At 41.2% G+C, this 16,084-nt stretch overlaps 1 protein-coding gene across 1 annotated transcript in view; it reads left to right on the top strand.

Moving 5' to 3' along the window:
- Nucleotides 1–321: 321 nt before the first annotated feature.
- Nucleotides 322–16,084, top strand: part of LOC123829706 (cytosolic carboxypeptidase 3-like) — a 39,704-nt gene continuing 23,941 nt past the window's right edge. Inside the window, 6 exon segments of the mRNA XM_045855579.1 lie at nucleotides 322–358; nucleotides 3,733–3,871; nucleotides 5,183–5,962; nucleotides 8,783–8,945; nucleotides 10,119–10,245; nucleotides 11,172–11,272. Of these exon segments, the coding sequence (XP_045711535.1) occupies nucleotides 322–358; nucleotides 3,733–3,871; nucleotides 5,183–5,962; nucleotides 8,783–8,945; nucleotides 10,119–10,245; nucleotides 11,172–11,272 (1,347 nt within the window).

The following is a 16,084-nucleotide window of genomic DNA, read 5'->3' as shown; positions in this document are numbered from 1 at the left end:
TCCAGTCAAGTAGATCATGGTCCAGAATAGACCATGCATTTGAGCGTGGTTCGGACAACTTTTAAGAAACTTGGGCCCGCCCCAGCTGGTGTAGCTCAGTGGATTGAGTACTAGCCTGAAAACCTAAAGGCTGCTGGTTTGATTTCTGCTCAGGGCACATGCTAGGGTTGTGGGCAGGGTCCCCAGTTGGGGTCATGCAGGAGGCAACTAATGGACGTTTCTTTTGCACATTGATTTTTTTAAGTGATATAAATGTGACCAGCATAGCCTGGCCTTTAAAAAAGAGAAGAAAAGAAAGAAGGAAACTTGGTCCCAACAATAATGAAGAAAACGGAAGCTGCTATAGCTAAAGATGAAGGTGGGGTCCAAGGATAGCCCATCTTCGGGGAGACAGAAGATGCTGGAGCTTGTTTATAAGCTCAGGAGACAACCATTATCAGGCAAGATGCTGAAGATGCAGGGAAAGGAAGAGTAAAAGGTGGAGCAAGATTTCCAAAGATGGGTCAGAAAGATATCAAATGTCCCGGAGAAACAGAAACTTGAGTATACAATCTACAATGACACAACATAATCACGAACTACGCACCACAACAACACAGAACAAGGAGCAGGTGAAATGTTATGGATTTTGTTATAGTGTGACCATATTCACTGTTACTGCCAATGAATCCTCGGTAAAAATCTAACCCTGCACAAAACTAAATTGTAGCCTGGATCTACCAATGAACAATTTTAAAATGTCCAATAAAATTTTCCTTTTTTTACTGTTGACATATTCAAGTAATGCCTCTCCCTCTCTCTCCCTCTCTCTCCCTCTCTCTCCCCTCCCTCCCTCTCTCTCCCTCTCTCTCCCTTTCTTTCCCTCCCCCTCTCCCTCCCTCCCTCCCCCTCCCCCCTCTCTCCAGATTGGACTCCTTCTTATTCTGAGCCAGTGTACATCCCAACAGGCCTAGAGGAGGAGCCCTTATATACAAACTCTAATGAAGATACAGTGGTTTACCTAGCTGAAGATGGTGGGTACATAATGAAACACATTGCTCTAAAATATAATCTGGCACCTGAATGAATCTCTTAGTTATACAAGTATTTGTTTTACTGATTACAGTAGAAATTGCAGATTACCAGGGAATCTGTCCCCATAAAGATGTTTGGTTACATGTTGATCCAAACGCTGGTTTAGTGCTCTTTATATCCTTGAAGGTGTACTTTAGTTTATGCAAAGTTACTTTAAAAGAAAACATAAGTCCTGGTTGTGTGGCTCAGTTGGTTGGAGCATCATTCCATGTACCAAAAGGTTGCGGGTTCGATCCTCAGTCAGGGTACATGCCTGGGTTGCAGGTTCAGTCCCCAGTTGGGGCACACACAGAGGCACCTGACAGATGTTTCTTTCTCACATTGATGTTTCTCACCTTCTCTTTCTCCCTCCCTTCTTCTCTCTCTTTAAAAATAAAGAAAATCTCTAAAATTGAAATGGTCGAGGTAAGTCGGTCAAGGTCTTGTCAGGAATTGGATGGCATACTGGGAGGAAGTTTAAAAGTTCAAGGAAAATGTGAGAGGGTGGGCAGAGTTAAAGGACACTAAAGAGGGATGGCGAAGCAACATGAGACTCTCAACAGGTTGAACCATTCCGTTCCTTAGGCCTGAAAGGGTAAACGGCAGGTAGAAAGGGTAAACGACAGAAAGGGTCAATGAACCTGTAGCTGGAAGAGAGGGAAGCCCCCAAACAACTGGCTGTATAGAGTTCCGGTTGACATTTTTTTTCAAAGATTCATTTCCTTTACAGATATTGTTCCAATGTCTTGTGACCTCAGTTGTCTTTAATACAAAGCCAGCCATAATTTGTATCAGTGTTTCCTGTACTGTATATTATGTGTCTTTTTCCGTCTCTCTGTTTTCAGCAAATCTAAGCTCTGCCCAGATTTGGTTATCTTTATCTTTATCCTGCTTGGAGTTTCTGACCTTGTTGGATCCATTGGTTCATTGACTTTTTTCCTTTAATTTGAGAAGTTTTCGACCATTATTTCTTCACATATTTTCCCATCCTATTCTTTCTCTGCCCTTTGGAATTCCAATTTCAAATGTTGGATTTGTAGTTATGTCCTACATGTTCCTGAATTTTGGTTAATTTTTTGTCCTCCTTTGTCCTTGAGTTTTTCATTGTTTTTTAAGTTCATGGAGTCTTTCTTTTGCAAATTTCAACTTCTTATAAGCCCATCTAGTAAATCTTTCATTTCAGTTATTGCACTTTTTATTTCTAGAATTTTCATTTGGTTCTTTTTTGTAGTTTCTGTTTCTTTTTTGAGATTAATCTGTTTGTTCATTGTCTCTATCTTTTCCTTTAAGTCTTTTAACATATATCCCAAACCCTCTAACTCCCGTCTGAGTTGTCTCGGGCTCTGGTGCCCGTGCGTGTGTATGTGTGTATGTGTCACCATGGATCCCATTCTCCTGATCCATGCTTCCCTCCATTGCTTCATCATTTTTTAACCATATGGGGAACATGGTGAAAGATATGTTGTAAAAGTCCATATCATATTCTTTTTAAAACTTAAGTTGAATTTTGTTTTGGTAGGCAGCTAAATTGCTGGTAGATAACTTTGTTTCCTTCAGGCTTGATTTTACTTTTTTACATAGGGCAGATTTATTTTCCTTCTGTCCTTAGTGCCATAGTGGTCATGGATGGCCCCTACTCTTCCATGTGGCTCTTACACCCAACGTGCAGCCTTTCTGGGGTCACGATGAAATGTCTGAGGTGCTTAGTGAAGTCTTTCCGCACTGGCTACGTTGAAATTCCAGTATATTCTAGAACTGTATACCCTCTATTATCTCATCTGCACAGTAACACTCTTTCCTGTCTTGCTCAGTCCTATCCTGTGCTTGCACGGCCCGGCCCCCCGCAATGAGCTGGGAAAACAGCACATAAACTGTCGAGTCCCTTCCTCTGTGTAGCTTCTTTCTCTCTGGCGCCCTGCCTCGCCCACTGCAGCAGCCCCGGGGCACAATCGCCTCCTCAGCCCAGCAAGAATGTTATACCAGTCTTTTTTCCCTTTTAATCCTCACCCAAGGATATGTTTATTGATTTTAGAGAGAGAAGAAGGGAGAGAGAGGAACATCAGTGTGAGAGAGAAACATCAGTTGGTGGCCTCCTGTATGCGCCCCGCGAGGCTCACACCCGCAACCTAGGTATGTGTTCTCACCAGAATTGAACCTGCAACATTTTCATGTAAAGGCTGATGCTCCAACCAACGGAGCCTCCCTGCCACGGCCTGCTCTGATATTCTTCAGTGCAACCTTCTGAAGATGTACTCAGAAATACTCACAGGAAGACAGCCAGGGTTGAAAACAGGGCTCATTGCATGTATTTATCGTCTTTCAAGAATCTGAGATAGTTCTGGTCTGTGTTGTCTACATACATTTTAAAAGTTAGCTCATATGGCTTGTCCAGTTTTATAGTTATGTATAGTGAAAGGTCAAGTTCAGAACCAATTATTTCATAGTAACCAGAACCAGAATGAGCATTTTTAATGTGAATAATATATGAATTTATTTTAGGCATTGCTTTCCTAGTCTAAGTACTCTTAGATTTACATAAATCTACACGTTAGGATCAAATTACTTTGCAAGTTAAAATTCTCAGCGCCGCTTCACTTGTCCTGTAGCTGCAGACTCCGTGCAGAATAGCCTATACCTTAGACACGGCGCGATAGCCTCATGGCCTGTTTCTCTCGTCAGCCTACAAAGAGCCCTGCTTCGTGTACTCCCGGGTCGGGGGCAACCGGACATCCCTGAAGCAGCCCGTGGGCGACCGCGACAACACGCTGACGTTCGAAGCAAGGTTTGAGAGTGGTAATCTACAGAAGGTAGTCAAAGTGTAGGTTGGAATCACGCTTGTTTGAGGGGCTAGGCCCTCAACTGTCTGTCGTTCTCTGTATCTGCTCCATTGAAGTCTTAGTGTCCAACTCGGAACCGTGTGTCGTTCCTGGAAGGACACGCTGCTTCTCCAACTTTTTCATAGAATAGTTCTTGGGATGGGTGTTCCAGAAAACACACTTAGGAGCATGTACGCCAACCCAGTGATATTTGAAAAAACAATCCTATTGTGGCCCTGACAGTGTGGCTCAGCTGACTGGGTGTCCCTCCACAGAGTGAAAGGCCATCAGTCTGATTCCTGGTCAGGGCACACGCCTGGTTGCGGGTTCGATCCCCAGTCAGGGAGCGCACAAGAGGCAACTGACTGATGTTCCTCTCTCTCGCATCAATGTCTCTGTCCCTCTCTTTTGCCCTCCCTTCCTCTCTCTCTAAAAATAAGTAAATAGATTATTTTAAAGAATTTGGTTATGAAAATGTTTAAACACGTACTATAGTTAAGTACACAGGACAACGAAATTCTACATTGACTATCACATACCGATCACCTAGATTCAGAAGCTACCCAGGTTTTGCACAGCCATTCCACCTATTCCCGGGTCAGTTTGCAACTACACAACACACACGCACACTGAGTGCCTGATGCTGATGAATGGGCAGTTACTTGGTAAAGAAAAAAGAGACAACTAACCAGGTGAGTTTGGTCCATGTATATATCATAAGGACTATACAGTAAAGTTATTTTTGCCTTTACTTACGTATTCTCCATGACTGAACACGGGGGTTCCGGGTAGTGGTCAAGTGCAGTCCTCAAAGTGTTTAAAACTGTATACTCTGTGTGGTCATATTAATTTATACATGTTTTAAATTGTTCTCAGTGATAGTATATCAGATCCCTACAGTTAGAATCTAATAGAAAACAGAAATATATATCTGAAGTAAAAAAAAGACACATTGAACTGTAATTCAGTCTCAGGAACTCTTTATTTCTTTTGTAGGAAACATAATTGGAGTGAAAATGTCGTTTTTTAAAATCCAGTGCCCATTGTGTATGTGTTCTCTTCAATAGTAATAAAAAAGCTTCAGAATTAGCACGGAAGAGCTTTCACATCCAATAACAGAAAATTTCCAAACTCTTATGTTTTGCAGTTACTTGCAATTTAGGATACTGCTTGAATAAACATTTTCTCCCCACCCCCCAAAAATGCTTTCTGTGAATAGGTAAAAATAAAATAACTTTCCTTATGTATTTAAAACTGAATGTCATTTTCCACATTTTACGTGCTTTCTTTTCCCTTCCTCTTCTGTGTATCAGGGCAGACCACGAATACCTGCTGACGGTGCGTCCCGACCTCTTCACCAATAAGCACACCCAGTGGTACTATTTCCAAGTCACTAATACCCAGGCAGGAATAGTCTACAGGTTCACGATTATCAATTTCACCAAGCCCGCTAGTCTTTACAGCCGGGGTATGCGCCCACTCTTTTATTCTGAGAAAGAGGCCAAGACTCATAACATTGGCTGGAAGAGAATAGGGGACCAAATCAAGTATTACAGGAACAACCCCGGGCAAGAGGGGCGCCACTATTTCTCCCTCACGTGGACATTTCAATTTCCACACAGCAAAGACACCTGCTACTTTGCTCACTGCTACCCGTACACTTACACCAACCTGCAAGAATACCTTTCCAGCATCCATAATGACCCAGTGAGGTCCAAGTTTTGTAAAATACGTGTCTTGTGCCACACGATTGCTAGGAACATGGTGTACGTCTTAACGATCACTACCCCCTCGAAGGACGGGGACTCAAGGAAGCGTAAGGCCGTGATTTTGACCGCGAGGGTGCACCCCGGAGAGACCAACAGCTCTTGGATCATGAAAGGCTTCCTCGACTATATTTTAGGAGGCTCGCGTGACGCGCAGCTGCTGCGGGACACTTTCGTCTTCAAGGTGGTGCCCATGCTGAATCCCGACGGTGTGATTGTAGGAAATTACCGGTGTTCCCTAGCGGGACAGGATTTAAACCGGAACTACACCTCTCTCCTGAAGAAGCTGTTCCCTTCTGTGTGGTCTACGCGGAACATGATCCGTAGGTAAATGGAGCCTCGAATTGCCTCTCTGCTTCTGTAGTCAACTTGGCGGTAAGAGTTGGGGTTCCACCATCCCACTCATGGTACTGTAGATTTTCTTTGGATAGATTAACTATAGTTACTTAGTTTCCCCCCATTCTTCCCAACTCTGCTTCTCTATCTTTCTGGCACTGTACCACTGGATGCACTAGCCTTATACTGAATAATGATTTCCACGCTGGAACATTTTAATGGCGTTGTGAAACTGATAGTTACACTTGCACATCCCAAACTTGATTTCCTTGCTAAAGCTAACGCTAACACTGATGTTTACCTTGGGATCCTTGAATCCCTTATATGTGAAAATTACACCCCACAGAGCCTTCCGGCACTATGTTGATCATTCGTCACTCAGTGATGAGTCTTTTGATGAACAGGTTACACAATTATTTAAAACCTGCATGAATAATAAGTAGCCTTAGTTTTCCCTACAAAAATGGAACAGCTTTCAAATTGCCAAAGAATCTGGAACAGTAAAAGCACATAATATTTAAAATTTTCATTAAATGACCAGGTCAAGTGTGTGGAGCTTGAGTTAAACCTATCAGATTGGAATCCTGCTTTATCATTTGCTAACAAGGTGACCTGGAGTGATTTAAGAACAAATGTGAGCCTCAGTTTTATCACCTATAAAATGTGAATAATAATACCTCTTAGATAGGAGGATTAAATGAGATTATTGTTACTAAAGTACCCAGAATAAAATCTGGGACATTGAAAGCATTAAGTGTATTTAGTGTTTCCTCAAATATAAAAAAGAAAAAAGTTGTTCAGGAATATGAGAAATAGAGTAGATTTTTGTGTAAGATACTAGAATACCTGAGAGTAAAAAAAACATCCAAACTGTTTCTAAAGTGATTTAAATTAATGTAAGATGAGAAACCCTTAGATCCTGTTTTACTTCAGAAGTCGTAACATTTCCTTGGAAATTAGTTACTTAGAAGTAGAAATTTCTTTTGACTCAAAAGAAACCAAAAGACCATTAAAATTTGGAAATTGTTGACTTCAACATGTACAGCATATTTCATATTTAAGGAGCTAATGTGATATTCTTGCTTTATAATCTAGTTTTCTAAAAACTTGAAGTGGTCATTCAGTGGCTCTATGTCCACTGTAAGTTATCAATTAGAATTTGTTTGGCACCAAATGAGAGGAGGACAATAAATTAATACATGTAGCAGACTTCAATATGAAATTTCACTCTAGTGTAAAGGTGTATTATTTCTGATAGAAGCTATGCTTTGAAAGTTTTGATGTTCAGTTTCCATATTTTTGGTATAAAAGTACAATAGTCCGCCAGTCCCAGTTTCACTCTCCACCGCTTGTTTCCCAGAGTCAGCCACGGTCTGAAGGTATCAGATGGGAAAGCTTCAGAAATGAACACGGCATCCGTTTTCAGTTGCACGCCATTCTGAGTAGCAGGATGAGATCTCTCCTTGTCCCATCTGGCACATGCCTTATCCCTTTGTCCAGCGCAGCCACGCTGTGTATGTTACCTTCTGATGGCCACTTAGTAGCCATCTCATTATCAGATTGACTGTCACCTACAGCAGTGCTCGTGTTTGAGTCACCCTTACGTCACTTAAGAATGGCTCCAAAGTGCAAGAGTAGTGATGCTGGTAATTCACATATGCCAAAGAGAATCCATGAAGTGTATGCATGTCCAGGAAAAAAACACAGTATATACAGGGCTAGGTATGGTCTGAGGTTTCGGGCAGGGGGAAGACCACCGTAACACATTTCATATTACTAAGAAACATTGCTAACATTGTGCTATTTATCCTTCCAGATATAAGATCACATATGAAATTTTGATTATTTAAGTAATATATATAAAATTTAGAAATATTAAAAAGGCAAAAATACCCATAATTCTACCATCTTAACATCACTACTTTTTTTACCTATTAAAAGCCATCATCAACCAATTTGGGGGGCTTATTTTTTATTACTTTAATATTTATTGAATGCCTAAATTATACAAGCTAAGGATTATGCTCTTTAGAATACGTAATAATTTTCTTAAATTATTTACTATAAATTTACTGGGGGAGAAAAGTCAATTCAAACTTTGGTACCATTTTTCTCAAAGTGATATTTACTCACCACACTAATAAAGGGTTAAATATTCATTGGCGTCAGCACCAAGTGATAAGGCACTCAACTTTTAACAAAGATTTTGGGTACCTGTATGCATAGCACTGTTCCAAATGATTTAAAGATGATTTGAAGCATTTCTTAAGCTGAAGATTAAATCTCAAAAGTATGAAAACTTTCCTATGCAAGTGCCAAGTAAATGATGCCAGTATTAAGTGCTATGGGTGTTAAAAAAAAAAAAAAGATCTCCAAGCTTGATTGGTTAGAGAGGAAATGGGATGTGAGGTCACTCTGGAGGGGCGAGGGGTAGTGTTCATGAATTTGAAGAAAGAAGGTCTTCCAGCCAGAAAGAATCCATGCGAGCACTAATGGAGAAAGCAGTGAACTCTTTCTGTATACAACAGAGAGCCAAAATGGTAACCCAGATCCTACTGGAAAAAGTGTTGAGAATAAGGTAGGGTTTGTCCTTTGAATGGAAGGCATTTGTATTTTAGATATAGTTAATAGGAAATTACAGCAGCCATCTTTCAAATTCCATATTAATAATCAGTATAGATAAGAAGAGCAATCGAAAGCTGATATGGCAGACATTCTACTTGGATGTTAGACTTGTAAACCCAGAGTTACACACACAAAAGGGAAATGCAAAAGTGAATTTGAGTGACTTACGTTTTTTCTTCTTGGTAGACTGATGGAGGAACGAGAGGTGGTTTTGTACTGCGACCTCCACGGCCACAGCAGGAAAGAGAACATCTTCATGTACGGCTGTGGTGGCAGCGGCAGATGTAAAGCACTGTACCTACAGCAGCGAATCTTTCCACTTATGCTGAGCAAAAACTGTCCAGATAAAGTAAGCCCTTTCTAAGATGTTAAGTTTTCCTTTACTAAGTGTTGCCCACATGAGACAGAATGGATAATCTTACTCAGTACACTAATTTTTTTATTTAGTTATTTTGCCTGATTTTACAATTGGCACAAGAAAGCAACTATGCAGAATGTTTGGTGACCAATAATTTGAAATATGAAGAAGGAAGTGCCCATTATCCTGCCACCATACTTAATGATTAAAACAAACAAACATTGTTTTCCTCCTATGGTCAAGAACAAGGCAAGGATATCCACTCTTACCCCTTCAGTTCAGACTTTTCCTGGAGGTTCTAGCAAGTGCAATAAGGCAAGAAAAAAAAAAGGCAGACAGATTGGAAAAGAAGAAGTATAATAACAAAGATGATGTGATTGTCTTCCTAGAAAATCCAAAGCAGTCCACAAAAGAAACCCTTCTAAAACTAATAAATTATTTAGAATGTCATAGGATTCAAGGTCAGCCACAAAAAAACAATTTAATTTCTGTTAAACTCTCAATGGGCAATGGGAATCTAAAATATAAAACAGTACCACTTACTGTAGCTCCAAAATAAATGAAGTACTTGTGACTGCAAAGGAGTAGCACAGGGAGCTTTTTAGAAGTGATGAAATTGTTCTCTATCCTGATTATGGTTCTGGTTACACAAATCTGCACATGTGTTAAAATTCATAGACTGGAACACGAAACATGTCAAACTTATGTTAATTTAAAAATAAAATGACAAAAATTCTATAGATACTGATGTCATAACAATCTCTCAGGCAGCTCTCAAGTGCTCTTTCACATGAAAATATAGCATCTTTATTCTGATCTGAAAATCCATAACACTAATCTCCATTCCTAAATATGTCAAAGCTTTTTTGACATTTAAAATCTTATCCCAACTGTGTTAAGAATTACTCAACTGGTTTTGAATGTGTATGTTACTTGTAGATAAAAGGTAAAATTTATTGCTAGATTTTAAATCTGTAGTTCTCAGAAATGTAAATATATCATTTTTAAAATGAATTCTTTCCATCGGTCAGAAGATAAAAGCAGCTCCCGAAGTTTTAGAGAGAATTACTGGTTTTGCACAACCACTTTTCCATCTTCATCCCTGCTTCATCCCCACATTGTTATCCTAAGAACAATAGCTCTTGTTCATTTGTTTCTTTCCAGTTTTCCTTCTCAGCTTGCAAGTTTAATATCCAGAGGAGCAAACATGGAACAGGAAGGGTGGTAATGTGGAAAATGGGCATCAGGAACAGCTTTACCATGGAGGCCACCTTTTGTGGATCCACTCTGGGTAAGACCAAGCGTTCTCGGTCGTGGCTCTCAGAGCTTAAGCCACTTTTAAGGTAAGATAACAGTGTAGATAGTTTAATAGTGAGCACTGTCTTCCCACTTAAATACATACTGATGTCTGATCAATGCTATTGATAAAATGAATAAACAAACTCTCTCTTCATTTCCCTTTTTTTCAGAGTAGGAAGTTTTAGCCTGTCGATAGAATACGTAACTGGTTGTTTCATGAATTAATTCTTAATTGCTTTTTTTTAGAAGGGGTTCCTACAGATGAGTCTAACGATTTCAAGAAAAGCAGTGCTCATACTTAAAATATCAGGCTAAGAATGTTTTTAGTGGATTTACTCTTCGCAAGGCAAATAGACTGATGTTTAGCTTTTGTTTTTGGTCAATTTATATTTTAATGGAATTACTTGGTTCCTTGAACTAAAAATAAAAGTGTTCTGTAGTTCCATTTAAGAAATTTTTTAATCACATCCAGCAAATCATTAGAATACTCCACATTAAGATAATTGTCAATTATTAGAGAATGTATCAACTCAAAGGAAAGTGGGAAATCCACTAGCTAGTCTTTAAAGCACCTTGAAACTGATATTATTAATGATGATGAAAACATTATAATCATTACCCAAGTTTTCCTTTAAGTGATTGTTAGGGTGTTTATAACTGGTAACCAAGTATCCCATAACTTTTGTACTGAATTCTCTTCTGCCTTACAGCATAGACTGACCTTTGGTCCAGGTGGTGGATGGGGAATGAAGGAAAACAATAACCTGTTAAATGACCTGCCCCGGAGAAGAAAATCCAAAGGACAGGATATGGAATCATATCAGATGCTTTGTTTATACTCTGTTTTACAGCTTAGGCCTATCTACTAAGGAAAAATTAAGTCATCCTCAAGGGTGAATTAACTTATTGATGTTCTAGGTAATAAACGAGGCACTCATTTCAACACAAAAGACTTGGAGTCCATGGGATATCATTTTTGTGATACTCTCTTGGACTATTGTGATCCAGACCGCAGTAAGGTGAGCGAAGTCCCCTTGGAAGCACATCCGACTCCACTCTCCTAGGCAGCGCGACCCACCTGCGGGCCTACGGCAGTTCACTCCTTTCAGTGTCCTTGTGCAGGGTGTTGTGGTAGTGGATGTCCCAGTAGCTATTGTTCCAGGCGTCTATAAATATTCAATTAGTTTAATTAGAAAATAAAGTTATTTTAATAATCATCTCATTGATCATTTTCCCTAGTATTATCAGTGCCTAAAAGAACTAGAAGAAATGCAAAAACGTATCAACTTGGAGAAAGTCCTTGATGATTCAGATACTTCTCTGGAAGAAGTTGTTTTGGATCTAGAGTCTAGGTGAGTCAAGAGGTGGAAGTAATATTTGGTGTGCTGTTTCACTGGTTTTCATATTACTCTTTTTCATATTACTAGGATGTAATCATCAGTTTCAACTGGAATCCCAACTATGGGTAGAGGAAAATTTTTCCTATGCACATTACTTTATCCAGATGTCATCAAGACTTTATTAATTCATTTAGTCAAGTAACATTAAATGAGCACAAACTATGTACTATATGTGAAAGATAGACTCAAATTGTTTTTAATGCTGTCATTACCCGCAAAGAATTGACACATTTATAAAGATGCCTCATAAATACTCTAAATGAATAATAAGTGCCAAATTCAGTGCTAAAGGAATGTTGTTGGAAGAAAAAAGGTACTAATCTTAGTATAGTTTCTATAGGAAGGGCAGAATAAATATTTGATTCTTCCCCTTTATTTATAAATGTTTAGACTTTGACTTAGTGCCCCTGTGACCTCCGGGGGTGACTCGTAAGTTCACCTGCAGATGGAGAGTATCGTTTTGAACTCATGGATTTGTGTATGTTTGCTGTGTTCCAGTCAATTTAAGTCATTATTCTTCCAATAGCCTAAGAAGCCTAGAACTACCAGACATCTATGTACACCATGTTTGTAAACATTCTTTTCATAATTAGAACTATTTCTACCACTCCAAGAAGGCAAGAAGGCAAAAGTCACAGTTGAAATTTTAAAATGGCACCAAAACATACCGTAAGCTAAGAAAATATTTCATTATGTTTTGTAGCAGCCATGGCTCCGACTGTTCAGAATCCAGTGACTCTCAGACCTCTCTTCCCAAGTTAACTCCTCAGGTATGGCGGAGGTGTCTGCCCGTGGTGTGGAGGTGCTGCACAGGCACTCTTTTCTTGTCACTAGGAGACGGGGGGAAAAGCTCCCAGTTGTATAATTACTGCCTAGCAATAACTGTTATTTTCTGATTATATACCATGCCTTCAAATCACAGCATTTTTTCACCTGATGGTTTCTTAACACTCTTACTTTATAGATGAAAACAGGTAACAGCCAGAGAGATTAAATGATTTGCCAGGAGCCACACCAGTTCCAGTGGGAGCTGGTGGTATAGCGTTGCCTGAGTGCTGGTCCAGTCTTTACTCATTCACTTAGTTAACAGCTATCTGTGGAGCTCCCGCTCTACACTCTAGGGATAGAGCGGTAAAAAATATCGGGCAAAAATCCTTCCCTTTCGTCGAGTATATTCTAGTTGGGGATATAAAAAACAAAGATGAGGAAGTAAAATATATGACATGTTAGATGATAATAGGTGCAGGGGGGGAGGAGTAGAGACTTTACATGGTGCTGTGTGCTGAGTGTCTGCACCCCTACCAACTACAAATGTTGACACCCTGCACCCCAGTGTAGTGCTAGTAGGGAGTGGCCAAGACAGGCTAAAACAGCCAGTGCTGAGAGTGGGGTGCTGCTGTAAGAAACACTTAAGACAGCCAGTGCTGAGAGTGGGGTGCTGCTGTAAGAAACACCTAAAAAGTGAGATGTGGTTTTGGAAGTGGGTCATGGGTACACGCTGGAAGAGTTTGAAGCGCATGTTAGAAAATGGTGATATTGCCATGAAAGGATTTCAGAGTGATTCTGGTGAGAATCCAGAAAGAAAAGAGGAGAGCTGTAGTGCATGCAGAAAGGACCGTGTGCAGGATGTTGGTGGGCTTGAGTTTTGCGGGAGGATACCTCAGAGCCATTGTGTGAATATGCGCTGTTCTTTATAACAAGATTTTTTTGAGGGCTCGAAGGTAACCAGAAGGTTATTAGGGCCACTACCACCTACGTTTTAACAGGCGGACAGCCTCCAACAGCGGCCAGCAGGTGGAGAGGTGACCCACCTGGAGCCGGGAGCTGTGGTGTGGGCTGGGCCCCACAGAGAGCCAGGCAGGGGCGGCACCCTGCCAAGCAGCAGGAGTGACACTGCCACCCCAGTGGGTCCCGGCGCCAGAACGTGGAGTGAGAGAGGAGTATTCTTGGGCCTTAAGATCTCATTGAGTTTTTCCTTCCTAGGTGTTGAGCTTGCTTGGGACCTGTCACCTCATCCTTCTTTCCTGTTCCTTCCTTTTGGAATGGGAATGCCTGTCCTGTGTCTATTCCACCCCTGGGTTCTGGAAGCACGTAACTTGTTTGGTTCGTAGGGCCACAGCTGGAGAGGGACTTTACCTCTGGGTGAACAATGCTTTGAGTCTCACCCGTATCTGACTTAGATGATACTGAGGTGAGACTTCGGACTTTAGGAGTCGATGCTGGCATGAGTTAAGACTTTTAGGGTTGTCGAGGTGGAATGAATGTATTTTGCATGTAAGAAGGACAGGAATTTCTGGAAACAGGGAAAGGATGCTATGGTCTGAATATTTCTGCCCCCCCCTCATTTATATGTTGAAATTATAATGCCCAGTATAACGGTACTAGAAGGTGGGGCCCATGGGAAGGGGTTAGGTCATAAAGGTGGAGCCTTCGTGAGAGGTAATAGTGCCTTGTACAGCGGGCCCCAGGGAGCTCGCTAGCCCCTTCTGGAGGATGCAAAAGCACCCTGTGACCCAAAAGAGCGCTCCCACCTGCCCATGCTGGCACCCTGATTGCAACCTTCTAGCCTCCAAAACTGTGAGAAATACATTTCTGTTATTTATAACCCACCTAGTCTGGTATTTTATTGTAGCAGCCAAACGGACTTAGACAGATGTTGTATTAATCTTCTTTACTGAGTAAAAACTTACCCAAAACGTTAGCACTTGAAACAACTGACATTTATTATCACACACTTTGCGGGTCAGAAATCCAGAGATGGCTTAGCTGGGTGCTTCGAAGGCCTCTCCAAAGGCTGCAGTGAAGGTGTCGGTCAGGCAGAAGGTGGTCTCACGTAAAGGCTTGACTGAGGAAGGACCCACTGTCAAGTTCACTTATATGGTTGTTGGCAAGATTCAGTTCCTCACAGGCTGTTGGGCTGAGGGCTTCAGTTCCCTGCTGGCTGTTGGCTGCACGTCTCCCTGGGTACTTTGCCCTGTGCGCTTCTCTGTAGGGCGCGCCTAACGGGGTCCTCTCTGAGTGAGCGAGTGAGCGGGCAAGAGAGGGCACGCGGGGTAGAAGCTACAGCCCCGCAGCAGCCTGGTCTCAGAAGCAGAGCCCCATCCACGTTTGCCATGTGTTAGGAGGGAGTCACTAGCCTGAGCCCACCCTCAAAGGGAGAGGATGGTAGAAGGGTGAGGACACTGGGAGACGGGGATCATTCTAGTTATCTTAGACTGTCTACCACAAATGTGAAAGTCGTAACTTGGATTCAACCTTTGCCTTAAGGTTTCACTGAAGCCAACCCTCAGATTCTAAAACCGGGGGCTCTCCGTTTTCCCTCTCAATTAAGTTCTTTTGTCCAAATGATTTCTTTCTTGTAACAACTCATCAAATGAAGCAGGCAACAACCAATGTATACACTAAGCATTCTGCCTCAAAATCTCTATGTCCGCTGACCCAGGCCTGTTAGGTGTGTTTTCTGTCCGTCACGCTGTCACTGGAGACAGTTGTACTAGATGTGTCACCTCTACATCCCTTGTGTCACTGTTTTCCTAGCTTCCCGGGACCGTCTCCACACCACCTGTTGTCAGCTCGTCACGAAGCGAACAACAGTGACATAGTCAGGTTTTTGTTAGGACAGCAGCACACCTCTAGGTACCAATTTCCGTCTTATCCATATTCATTACACGTCTTCTGTCTGTTCGCTCTGTCCGTCATCAAGAGTGGGAGGCTCCAGCCATCCTGCAGAACAGTCTGTTTCCCCCTTCAATTCTGCCCATTTTTGCTTCAGGTATTTTAATGGTCTGTCATTAGATATGCAGATGTTTATAATTGCTGTGTCTTCTTGCTATATTTACTATAAAATGTCCTTGTAACATTTTTAAATTTACAGTTTATTTTGTCTGATATTAAGATAGCCATCCCTGCTTCTTTTGGTTACTATTTGCATAAAATATATTTCCCGTCCTTTCCCTTTCACCCTGTTTGTGGATCTTTTGAGTCTTTTAAAGATAGCATATAGTTGGGTCGTGTATTTTTTTTTATCCATTCTGCCAATATCTATCTTTTGACTGGCAAGTTTAATCCATTTACAATGAAAAGAATTACTGGTGCAAATGGGCTGACTTCTCGCACTCTGCTACTTGTTTTCTGTACGTCTGACAGTGTTTTGTCAGCCACGTCCTGCATTACTGTTTCCATTTACATTCAGTTGATTTTTTTGTAGTGAGATGTCTAAATTCCTTTCTCGTGTCCTTTTGTGTATATCCTGGCGGTATTTTCTTTGTCGTCTTTGTGGGGGTTACCTCGGACGCCCTAAAGCTGTAACACTAATATGCACTTGTCCCGGCTAACCTTCAACGACTCACAAAACTCTGCTCCTGTGCAGCTGCAAGCCTGCTCCTTTCGGTTGTCGATGTCCAAAAATTATGTCTCTATACACCATGTGTC

Source organism: Phyllostomus hastatus, unplaced genomic scaffold, assembly GCF_019186645.2.
Source record: "Phyllostomus hastatus isolate PE091 unplaced genomic scaffold, TTU_PhHast_1.1 phas_scaffold_114, whole genome shotgun sequence".
NCBI classification, from domain to species: Eukaryota; Metazoa; Chordata; class Mammalia; order Chiroptera; family Phyllostomidae; genus Phyllostomus; species Phyllostomus hastatus.
The sequence above is the reverse complement of the archived record's forward strand: the minus strand, read 5'-3'. Positions and strand labels throughout refer to the sequence as shown.